This window comes from Oncorhynchus mykiss, chromosome 1, assembly GCF_013265735.2.
Source record: "Oncorhynchus mykiss isolate Arlee chromosome 1, USDA_OmykA_1.1, whole genome shotgun sequence".
Lineage (NCBI taxonomy): Eukaryota > Metazoa > Chordata > Actinopteri > Salmoniformes > Salmonidae > Oncorhynchus > Oncorhynchus mykiss.
The window spans coordinates 42,097,345-42,110,235 of NC_048565.1; the positions used below are offsets into that span (position 1 = coordinate 42,097,345).

At 43.1% G+C, this 12,891-nt stretch overlaps 1 protein-coding gene across 2 annotated transcripts; it reads left to right on the top strand.

The window, feature by feature from the left end:
- The first annotated feature begins 906 nt into the window (after positions 1-906).
- Positions 907-11,023, top strand: zgc:112052 (protein C19orf12 homolog). 2 transcript variants are annotated; one of them, XM_021601443.2, is made up of 4 exons: positions 920-1,063; positions 1,386-1,430; positions 1,848-2,008; positions 10,428-11,023. In XM_021601443.2, exons 3-4 carry the CDS (start codon positions 1,849-1,851, stop codon positions 10,691-10,693), a joined length of 426 nt encoding a protein of 141 aa, XP_021457118.1. In that variant the 5' UTR covers positions 920-1,063; positions 1,386-1,430; position 1,848; the 3' UTR covers positions 10,694-11,023. The 2 variants fall into 2 exon arrangements, with proteins under 2 accessions (XP_021457111.1, XP_021457118.1); XM_021601436.2 differs by lacking the exon at positions 1,386-1,430 and having other exon boundaries at positions 907-1,063.
- The last annotated feature ends 1,868 nt before the right edge of the window (positions 11,024-12,891 follow it).

Here is a 12,891-nt window from a genome sequence, read left to right on the forward strand (position 1 = left end):
TAACCTTAACCACACTGCTAACCTTATACCCAACCTTAAATTAAGACAAATATATATATATATATATATATATATATATATATTCATGAATTTCTAATATATAGACAATTTTACTTTGTGGCTGTGGTAACTAGTGACAACACCTGATCATTCTGAGGTACATTTTTGCATCGTCTCCACTCCCAGTCATATCAAAGACAGTACTGTGGCCATGTCTTTGTAATTTGGGACAAGTAGGCTGATCCTAGATCTGTGTTTCAAAGACAACTTCTACCAGCAATGTTTATCAATCTAATTCATTAGAGATGTATGCTAATTGTATGTAGTTTGACTCCCAAAATGGGAATGTTTGAATAGCCTATTATTGAAAAAAACACATCATATTAAATACTATCAATCCAACACGATAAGGTAATTTTCAGACCTCTTCTTATTGGCTCATCGCTCTCTGACGTTGTGGCTTTCCAGGAAATGAACCAGTTGGTTCATTTCCTGTGACAAGGAAGGAATTCGATTAATGCCCCGGGTACGCCGGGTTAGTGCTGATCGCATTAGTGTTGAAACTGGGCTGCCTCCTGGTGGTGAGCCGGGTGAAACGGTCAAATCACACGGTGAAGTCCTCTGAAAACAAAAGTGAAGTATATTAAGCACGTGGATTAATGAGTTAGGATTCAGTGTTTTCACATGCAAAAGTGTTAGATCTTTATAAAAACGCATATATCACTTTACCCACACTTCCCAAGGAAAACTATTTGTAAACAAATTGTCAAATATATTTTATATAAAAAAAATACATGCTTTGTGTTTCTGAACGATTCATCATGTTTTGTTGACATTATCGCCAGAAGATGCTCGATGAAAAAAGGTCCTCCTCCCTCACTGCTTTTGCCTGGTGATGTGACGGGCCATAGGACGGTTTTCCCCGGTTCATTCTAATGGAACTCCCTCAATGCTCGGGAAATCAAGAATGACGCTTGAAAAAACCTCTAGTTTTGACTGGCATTGAACCTTCATATAAATATAGCAAGCAGACAATATACAAGGAATTTAGTTCATCATCAAGGTATGTTGACTATTAGTTTATATTACAATATTTGTATCTTATCGCTGCAACTTTGTTTAGCGAAACAATGTAAAACACATGCAATGTCCGAGATTAAATTGACTTATCATCGTCACGTGATCATCTTTAACGTCCCGAAGTGATACATTTTACCTTGAATTGTAGCAAATGCATTCTAGCAAATAGAATAAGCATTAAATGTATTGTCGGTTAATAAATAAAAAATGTCTTCACCAAAACAAGAACAATACTTACATTTCGATTATAGACTATATACTGAAATAACATGACATTGATGACAATACATATCTATTTATTTTAGCCACATATTTCCTGCTGTTCAAAGGTCATGCATAGGGTGTTTAAGGTAATCATATACCCATTTGATTCTTATAAAATGCAAATTCAAATGTTTTATGACCTTAGTACAGCTGTCTTGTCATAGCCCAAGATCTATGGCTGTATTAGTCAATGTTTGTTGTCATTTGAGTGTTTGTAGACAATTTATAACTTATATGTTTTAAACTATCATGACAATCTCAGACTGTCAATCCTTGCATCCATAGTGCTTTCTATGAATTTTAGAGCGTTTACATTTCCCCAGCCCCATCCCTCAATTTACCCCAAAAGTTGGTGGGTTAGACTGTTGAACTGGCAGATTGTGGCTTTAAACAGCAATAGCCTATTATGTTTTTCCCCTCAGCCCATTCACTCTATGTCGCTGTCAGTGTCATTGTTGAATTATTGTAAACGTGGGTCTAAACCCTTAACCTTTGTTCCCCAGAATGTCGCAACGAATTAACGATGTTGTGCGGCTGTGTTGCGAGTTATCTGCAAACCAACAGATAAAGACCACAGTGAAGGGATCTTCCAAAGGGGCGGTGGCAGCAGGAGGACTCGCCTTTGCAGGAGGACTGGTTGGAGGCCCCCTTGGCATCGCTGTGGGTGAGTGAGTTTTATATTAATCACAAGTTGTTTGTCTTCCATCTAAATGAGAATACTTACACAACTTGTCCTCTCATATAGTAGTGCGAACCACCACATTTAACCATGGAAAAAGGTCTGGGAATATGGCTGAATATAAACAGTGTAGTTATTCTCTCCACAAGGCAATTAAACAAGTGAAATGCCGGTACAGGTACAAAGTGGAGTCGCAATTCAATGGCTCAAACACAAGACGTATGTGGCAGGGTCTACAGGAAATCACGGACTACAAAAAGAAAACCAGCCACGTCACGGACACCAACGTCATGCTTCCAGACAAACCAAGCACCTTCTTTGCCCGCTTTGAGGATAATACAGTGCCACCGTCTCTGCCCGCTAACAAGGACTGTGCCACCCCCCCTCTCCTTCTCCGTGGCCGACGTGAGTAAAACATTTAAACGTGTTAACCCTCACAAGGCTGCTGGCCCAGACGGCATCCCTAGCCGTGTCCTCAGAGCATACGCAGACCAGCTGGCTGGTGTGTTTACGGATATATTCAATCGCTCCCTATCTTCTCTCCCCACATGCTTCAAGATGGCCACCATTGTTCCTGTACCCAAGAAGGCAAAGATAACTGAACTAAATGACTCAGCACTCACTTCTGTCATCATGAAGTGCTTTGAGAGACTAGTCAAGGAATCATATCACCTCCACCTTATTGGCCACCCTAGACCTACTTCAGTTTGCATACTGCCCCAACAGGTCCACAGATGATGCAATCGCCATCACACTGCCCTATCCCATCTGGACAAGAGGAATACCCCTGTAAGAATGCTGTTCATTGACTACAGCTCTGCATTCAACACCATAGTACCCTCCAAGCTCATCATCAAGCTGGAGGCCCTGGGTCTCAACCCTGCCCTGTGCAATGGGGTCCTGGACTTTCTGACGGGCCGCCCCCAGCTGGTGAAGGTAGGAAACAACATCTCCACTTCGCTGACCCTCAACACTGGGGCCCCACAAGGGTGCGTGCTCAGCCCCCTCCTGTACTCCCTTTTCACCCACGACTGCACGGCCATGCATGCCTCCAACTTAATCATCAAGTTTGCAGACGACACAACAGTAGGGGGCTTGATTACAAACAACGACGAGACAGCCTACAGGGAGGAGGTGAGGGCACTTGGAGTGTGGTGTCAGGAAAACAACCTCTCACTCATCAACAAAACAAAGGAGATGATCGTGGACATCAGGAAACAGCAGAGGGAGCACCTCCCTATCCACATCGAAGGGACAGCAGTGGAGAAGGTGGAAAGTTAAGTTCCTCGGCATACACATCACAGGCAAACTGAAAATGGTACACCCACACAGTGTGGTGAAGAAGGCTCAAGGAGGCTGAAGAAATTTCGCTTGTCACCAAAATCCCTGACAAACTTTTACAGATGCACAAATCGAGAGCACCCTGTCGGGCTGTATCACAGCCTGGTACGGCAACTGCACTTCCATCAACCGCAAGGCTCTCCAGAGGGTGGTGCGGTCTGCACAACGCATCACCGGGCGTAAACTACCAGGCCTCCATGACACCTACAGCACCTGATGTCACAGGAAGGCCAACAAAAATTATCTATGACAACAACCACCTGAGCCACTGCCTGTTCACCCTGCTACCATCCAGAAGACGAGGTCAGTACAGGTACATCAAAGCTGGGACCGAGATACTGAAAAACAGCTTCTATCTCAAGGCCATCAGACTGCTAAACAGCAATCACTAACTCAGAGAGGCTGCTGCCTACAATGAGACCCAATCACTGGCCACTTCAATAAATGGATCACTAGTCACTTTAAACAATGCCACTTTAATAATGTTTACATATCTCACATTACTAATCATATTTATATACTATATTTTGTACCCTCTATTGCACCTTGCCTATGCCGCTCGTCCATTGCTCATCCACATACTGTTGAAGTCGGAAGTTTACATACACCTTTACATACACCTTAACTCCCACAATAAGTTGGGTGAATTTTGGCCCATTCCTCCTGACAGAGCTGGTGTAACTGAGTCAGGTTTGTAGGCCTCCTTGCTCACACATGCTTTTTTAGTTCTGCCTGCAAAATTTATATAGGATTGAGGTCAGGGCTTTGTGATGGCCACTCCAATACCTTGACTTTGTTGTCCTTAAGCCATTTTTCCACAACTTTGGAAGTATGCTTGGGGTCATTGTTAATTTGGAAGACCCATTTGTGACCAATCTTTAACTTCCTGGCTGATGTCTTGAGATATTGCTTCAATATATCCACATAATTTTCCAGCCTCATGATGCCATCTATTTTGTGAAGTGTACAAGTCCCTCCTGCAGAAAAGCACCACCCACAACATGATGCTGCCACCCCCGTGCTTCACGGTTGGGATGGTGTTCTTCGGCTTGCAAGCCTCCCCCTTTTTCCTCCAAACACAACGATGGTCATTATGGCCAAACAGTTCTATTTTTGTTTCATCAGACCAAAGGACATTTCACCAAAAAGTACGATCTTTGTCCCCATATGTAGTTGCAAACCGTAGTCTGGCTTTTTTTATGGTGGTTTTGGAGCAGTGGCTTCTTCCTTGCTGAGTGGCCTTTTAGGCTATGTCGATATAGGACTTGTTTTACTGTGGATATTGATACTTTTGTACCTGTTAACTCCAGCATCTTCACAATGTCCTTTGCTGTTGTTCTGGGATTGATTTGCACTTTTCACACCAAAGTACGTTCATCTCTAGGAGACAGAATGCGTCTCCTTCCTGAGCGGCATGATGGCTGTGTGGTCCCATGGTGTTTAAACTTGCGTACTATTGTTTGTACAGATGAACGTGGTACCTTCAGGCGTTTGGAAATTACTCCCAAGGATGAACCGGACTTGTGGAGGTCTACAATTTGTTTTCTGAGGTCTTGGCTGATTTCTTTAGATTTTCCCATGATGTCAAGCAAAGAGGCACTGAGTTTGAAGGTATGCATTGAAATACATCCACAGATTTGACATGTTTTATTTATTTCACCGTTATTTAATTAACCAGGTAGGCTAGTTGAGAACAAGTTCTCATTTACAACTGTGACCTGGCCAAGATAAAGCAAAGCGGTGTGACACAAACAACACAGAGTTACACATGGAATAAACAAACATACAGTCAATAATACAATAGAAAAAGTCTATATAGAGTGTGTGCAAATGAGGTAAGATAAGGGAGGTAAGGCAATAAATAGGCCATAGTGGCGAAATAATAATTACAATATAGCAATTAAACACTGGAGTGATAGATGTGCAGAAGATGAGTGTGCAAGTAGAGATACTGGGGTGCAAAGGAGCAAAATAAATAAATAACAGTATGGGGATGAGGTAGTTCGATGGGCTATTGACAGATGGGCTATGTACATGTGCAGTGATCTGTGAGCTGTTCTGACATCTGGTGCTTAAAGTTAGTGAGGGAGATACAGGTTCCAGCTTTAGTGATTTTTTTTTGCAGTTTGTTCCAGTCATTGGCAGCAGAGAACTGGAAGGAAAGGTGGCCAAAGGGGGAATTGGCTTTGAGGGTGACCAATGAAATATACCTGCTGGAGTGCGTGCTACGGATGGGTGCTGCTATGGTGACCAGCGAGCTAAGGCGGGACTTTACCTAGCAGAGACTTATAGATGACCTGGAGCCAGTGGGTTTGGCGACGAATATGAAGCGAGGGCCAGCCAACGAGAGCATTCAGGTCGCAGTGTTGGGTAGTATATGGGGCTTTGGTGACAAAACGGATGGCACTGTGATAGACTGCATCCAATTTATTGAGCAAGGTATTGGAGGCTATTTTGTAAATTACATCGCCGAAGTCAAGGATCGGCAGGATAGTCAGTTTTACGAGGGTATATTTGGCAGCATGAGTGAAGGATGATATTTTTGCGAAATAGGAAGCCAATTGTAGATTTAATTTTGGATTGGAGATGCTTAATGTGGGTCTGGAAGGAGAGTTTACAGTCTATCCAGACACCTATGTAATTGTAGTTGTCCACATATTCTAAGTCAGAACCATCCAGAGTAGTGATACTGGACGGGCGGGCAGGTCTGGGCAGCGATCGGTTGAAAAGCATGCATTTAGTTTTACTTGCATTTAAGAGCAGTTGGAGGCCATGGAAGGAGAGTTGTATGGCTTTGAAACTCGTCTTGAGGTTAGTGAACACAGTGTCCAAAGAAGGGCCAGAAGTATACAGAATGGTGTCGTCTGCGTAGAGGTGGATCAGAGAATCACCATTAGCAAGAGCGACCTTAATGTATACAGAGAAAAGAGTCGGCCCGAGAATTGAACCCTGTGACGCCCCATTAGAGACCGCCAGAGGTCCGGACAACAGGCCCTCCGATTTGACACACTGAACTCTGTCTGAGAAGTAGTTGGTGAACCAGGCGAGGCAGTCATTTGAGAAACCAAGGCTGTCGAGTCTGCCAATAAGAATGTTGTGATTTGACGGAGTCGAAAGCCTTGGCCAGCTCGATGAATACGGCTGCACAGTATTGTCTCTTTTCGATGGCGGTTATGATATCGTTTAGGACTTTGTGTGGCTGAGGTGCACCCATGACCAGCTCGAAAACCAGATTCGAAATGGTCGGTGATTTGTTTGTTGACTTGGCTTTTGAAGACCTTAGAAAGGCAAGGCAGGATGGATATAGGTCTGTATCAGTTTGGGTCTAGAGTGTCTCCGCCTTTGAAGAGGGGGATGACCGTGGCCGCTTTCCAATCTTTGGGGATCTCAGACAAATCTGCCGTTCTGCCCCTGAACAAGACAGTTAACCCACTGTTCCTAGGCCGTCATTGAAAATAAGAAGTTGTGAAAAAAAAGAAAGACTAGTAATGGGGGTTGCAACAATTTTGGCTGATAATTTTAGAGAGGGTCCAGATTGTCTAGCCCGGCTGATTTGTAGGGGTCCAGATTTTGTAGCTCTTTCAGAACATCAGCTATCTGGATTTGGGTGAAGGAGAAATGGGGGACGCCTGGGCATGATGCTGTGGGGGGTGCAGGGCTGTTGACCGGGGGTAGGGGTAGCCAGGTGGAAAGCATGGCCAGCCGTAGAAAAATCCGTGTTGAAATTCTCAATTATCGTGGATTTATAGGTGGTGACAGTGTTTCCTAGCCTCAGTGCAATGGGCAGCTGGGAGGAGGTGCTCTTATTCTCCATGGACTTTAGTGTCCCAGAACTTTTTGAAGTTTGTGCTACAGGATGCAAATTTCTGTTTGAAAAAACTAGCCTTTGTTTTCCTAACTGACTGTGTATATTGGTTCCTAACTTCCCTGAAAAGTTGCATATTCAATGCTAATGCAGTACACCACAGGATGTTTTTGTGCTGGTCAAGGGCAGTCAGGTCTGGAGTGAACCAAGGGCTATATCTGTTCCTGGTTCTGAATTTTTTGAATGTGGCATGCTTATTTAAAATGGTGAGGAAAGCACATAAAAAATATATACTTAGTTTTTATTGTAGGAACACAAAGAAATTACAAATAAATTCAAATAAAAAAAAATAAAAAAAAGATCTGGCAGTTACAGTGCACTTCATACCTTCCTCATCATATTAGTTACGTTGACATCTTTGAATTTGACCTTTTCCAAGTATGAAACCCATTTTTCCCAGTATTCTTGACCTCTCTCCTGTTGAGTTCTTAAAGCAAAGGTCATACGCTCCAAGTGGTGTATTTCTTCTATAATGTCTATCCATTGTGTCACTGTGGGAGGGTCTTTTTGTAGCCATTTCCTAGTGATAGCCTTTTTACTGGCTGCCAGTAGGACCTTCAAGAGGTACTTTTCTCTATTGTGTAAGTTATCAGGTATTTCACCCATGTACAAATAAATTAATGTTTGTTCTATGTCAAATCCCATTATTTTTCCAATGTTAGATCTTATTTCTCCCCAGTAAGTTGTGGGTCCGATTGTGGGGCAAGTCCAAAAGATATGAGAGTGGTCCACCCTCAATAGACCGCATTCTCTCCAACAAGCGTGTAGTGAGCCAGTCTTTTTTTATTTCAGTTTAGGTGTTATGAAGAAACGTATAACATTCTTCCAACAGAATTCTCTCCATGACCTTGAGTTGGTGGAGCTTTGTTGAGTCTCTAATATGTTCAACCATGTTTCATCAGTTATTTAAATGTTAAGTTCCTCTTCCCATTTCTTTTTAATATAGTTTCTAGAATGTTTCTTTGAGGATTGAATACCCAAGTAGAGATTTGAAATAGTTTTTTTGTTACTCCCCAAGTTGTATGCGTTAGTGAATACTTGGATTAATTTTGGAGGTGCTCGAGGGTCAGTCACTTTTCTCTCCCTTAAGAAATAGTGTCGAACTTGTAGGAATCTGTAAAAATCTTGTTTATCCAAGCCATGTTTTTTTTAAACTTAGGTCCTGGAAGTTATCTAGGTTCCCATTCCTTAAAATTGTACTGAATGATGTGATGCATGAGGAAAGCACTTTAAGATTAACCAGGCATCCTCTACTGATGGAATGAGGTCAATATCCTACCAGGATAACTGGGCCAAGTCGATTAGAAAGGCCTGCTCGCTGAAGTGATTTAGCGAGCGTTTGACAGTGATGAGGGGTGGTCGTTTGACCGCAGACCCATTACGGATGCAGGCAATGAGGCAGTGATCGCTAAGATCCCTGTTGAAGACAGCAGAGGTGTATTTGGAGAGCAGGTTGTTTAGGATGACATCTATGAGGGTTCCCGTGTTTACAGATTTGGGGTTGTACCTGGTAGGTTCATTGATAATTTGTGTGAGATTGAGGGCATCTAGCTTAGATTGTAGGATGGCCGGGGTGTTAAGCATGTCCCAGTTTAGGTCACCTAACAGTATGAGCTCTGAATATAGATGCAGGGCCATCAGTTCACATATGGTGTCCAGGGCACAGCTGGGGGCAGAATGCGGTCTATAGCAAGTGGCAACGGTGATAGACTTGTTTCTGGAAAGGTGGATTTTTAAAAGTAGAAGCTTTAAATTGTTTGGGCCCAGACCTGGATAGTATGACAGAACTCTGCAGGCTATCTCTGCAGTAGATTGCAACTCCGCCCCCTTTGGCAGTTCTAACTTGTCGGGAAATGTTATAATTAGGGATGGAAATTTCAGGGTTTTTGGTGGTCTTCCTAAGCCAGGATTCAGACACGGCTATGACATCCTGGTTGGCAGAGTGTGCTCAAGCAGTGAATAAAACAAACTTAGGGAGGAGGCTTCTAATTTTAACAAACATGAAACCAAGGCTTTTACGGTTACAGAAGTCAACAAATGAGAGCAAATGGGGAATGGGAGTGGAGCTAGGCACTGCAGGGATTAACCTCTACATCACCAGAGGAACAGAGGAGGAATAGGATAAGGGTACGTCTAAAGGCTATAAGAACTGGTCGTCTTGTACGTTCGGAACAGAGAGTAAAAGGAGCAGGTTTCTGGGCACGGTAGAATAGATTCAAGGCATAATGTACAGACAAAGGTATGGTATGATGTGAATACAGTGGAGGTAAACCTATGCATTGAGTGACGATGAGAGATATTGTCTCTAGAAACATAATTTAAACCAGGTGAGGTCACCGCATGTGTTGGAGGTGTAACTGGAGGTGTAACTAAAGGGTTAGCTAAGGCGTATTGAGCAGGGCTAAAGGCTCTACAGTGAAATTAGGAAATAATCACTAACCAAAACAGCAATGGACAAGGCATATTGACATTAGGGAGAGGCATGTGTAGCCGAGTGATCATAGGGGTCCAGTGAGTAGCTCGGCGGGCTGGAGACACGGCGATTCAGACAGCTAGCGGCCGGGGCTAGCAAGCTAGCAGAAGGGCCTTAGAGGGATGTCACGACGGAAGAAGTCTGTTGTAGCCCCCTCTTGCTGCTACCGACGGCAGTGAAATAATCTGTCTGTAAACAATTGTTGGAAAAATTACTTCATGCACAAAGTAGATGTCCTAACCGACTTACCAAAACTATAGTTTGTTAACAAGAAATTTGTGGAGTGGTTGAAAAATGAGTTTTAATGACTGCAACAAAAGTATGTAAACTTCCGACTTCAGCTGTTTTTATATGTATATATTCTCATTCAACCCTCTAGATTTGTGTATTATGTAGTTGTTGGGAAATTGTTTGAATACTTGTTAGATTTTACTGCACTAACTAGAACTAGAAGCACAAGCATTTAGCTACACTCGCATTTAGCTACACTTAGCAACTTCTGCTAACCATGTGTATATGACCAATAAACATTTGAATTGATAATGTTGTGTGCAGGGTTGAGATCACACATAAGAGGTCCATACACAGAAAAATGCATAAAAATGGCTCATAGTCTGTAACACATTTTAAACAGTGTTAACAATGTTTCCAAGGAAATTGATGATTGATTTCAGACATACATCCTTACCTCATCATCATTGCCTCTTCCTCATTATCTCTGTCAGGGGGTGCGGTCGGTGGCCTACTGGGATGCTGGATGACCAGTGGACAGTTCAAGCCGCTGCCTCAGATCATCATGGAACTGACCCCGGTGCAGCAGCAGAAGCTCTACGATGACATCATGGCCATCATGGGCGAGGTCCAGTGGACTGACATGGCCCAGCTGACTGCCCTGGTCATGGGCAATGCTACCCTACAGCAGCAGGTGACCGCTGCCCTCCTGGGCTATGTGACCAAAGAGCTCCAGGCAGAGGTGCACTATGTAGACTGACAAGGCCTCTATCAGAGAGCACATCTCTTTAGGGTTTTCAAAGGAAAATGGAAATGATGCTGGTATGACATTTTGCACAATGTCAAAGGACAATACATTATTTATTAAAAGTGGGGCTGTACACTCAAGGATGAAAACCTCCATGGTCTGTGAGAAGGGAAGGAGCCACTGATTGAAAGTGCATGAAATGAGTTGTGGCTAATTATTTCAAGGGTTTGTGTGACTATGTATTGACTACCTGAGCTAAAAATTGTGTGAAAAGAAATACAACCTTTTAATCCTTTCAATTCTGTACTCCTGGATGTCAATTATATACATCTGTGAAAGCTGGCACTTATCAAGTATGTTGTTTCTCATAGACTGGTGTGCTCTGCAAGTTTAACCAGCGAGAATATAGGGGCCTAAGTTAGACCGCCTAACACTTCTTGAGGGTTTGGTCAATCATACTCAGACCGGAGTCTTTTTATGCATTCGGTGCCAAAGATCAAGATCATTTAAATGAGTGAAATGTTGACAAACTGACATTCACATGCTGATACACTGGGATTCACACCCATCTGAAATGTGTTGATGATTGTAATATTATCAATGATTATAGAGCAGGGGTGGGCAACATACGGATCCGGCCCGCGAGGCTATTCAATCTGACATGGGGGAGGTTTGAGTAAAAATAATATACTGAACAAAAATATAAAACGCAACAGTTCATATGAGGAAATCGGTCAATTGAAATAAATTCATTAGGCCCTAATCTATGGATTTAAAAAAATGTTAAATGACACTTCTCCAGAACGACTTACAGTAGTGAGTGCATACATTTTCGTACTGGTCCCCCGTGGGAAACAAACCCACAACCCTGGCGTTGCAAGCACCATGCTCTACCAACTGAGTCACACAGGACACATGACTGGGAATACAGATATGCATCTGTTGCTCACAGATACCAAAAAAGAAATGCGCCTCACAATTGTCCTTAGGATCTCGTCACGGTGCATTCAAATTGCCACTGATAAAATGCAATTGTGTTCGCTGTCCGTAGCTTACGCCTGGCAATACGATAACCCCACCGCCACTATGGGGCACTCTGTTTACAATGTTGACATCAGTAAACTGCTCGCCCACATGACGCCATACACGTGGTCTGCGGTTGTGATGCCAGTTGGACGTATTGGAGGACATTCCTGCAGTCAGTATGGCAATTGCACGCTATCTCAACTTGAGACACTTCTTAGAGTGGCCTTTTATTGTGCTCACTAACAGGGATGTAAACCAATTTTGCACAACATTTGAGAAATAAGGTTTTAAAGCATGTGACAATTTTCTGGGATATTTTATTTCAGCCATGAAACATGGGACCAGCACTTTACATGTTGCATTTATATTGTTGTTCAGTGTAAAGTATATACACATACATTATTATTTTGGGGGAAAGAAACACTCCTGGCCATTCTTAAACAAACTATATAGAAAGTATGTCAACTGTAATGGACTTATACATTTTCAAATCACTTTTTTGCTTTTGGCAAACAAAAAAGTAGAGTAACCTTTCTTTTTCACCTAAGAGTTCTCAGCCAGACCCATCTTTAAAAACATACACTACATGACAAGGTATGTGGACACCTGCTCACCGAACATCTCATTCCAAAATCATGGGCATTAATATGGAGCTGGCATTGCACATGGTCATCTTAGGCTTGTGTGTGGCTGCACGGCCATGGAAACCCATTTCATGAAGCTCCCGACGAACAGTTCTTGTGCTGACGTTGCTTCCAGAGGCAGTTTGGAACTGGGTAGTGAGTGTTGCAACTGAGGACAGACCATTTTTACACGCTTCAGCACTCGGCGGTCCCGTTCTGCGAGCCTGTGCGGCCTACCACTTCGCATCTGAGCCAACTTACAGTTGACCGGGGCAGCTCTAGCAGGGCAGAAATTTTACTGACGTGTTGGAAAGCAGGCATCCTATGACGGTGCCATGTTGAAAGTCACTGAGCTCTTCAGTAAGGCCATTCTTCTGTAAACGTTTGTCTATGGAGATTGCATGGCTGTGTGCTAGATTTTATACACCTGTCAGCAACGGGGGTGGCTGAAATAGCCAAATCCACTAATTTGAAGAGGTGTCCACATACGTCTGTATACATAGTGTACTAGAGAGGGAGGGAATGGAGCTCCAACTTATATCCCACAACAACTGTGTCGTC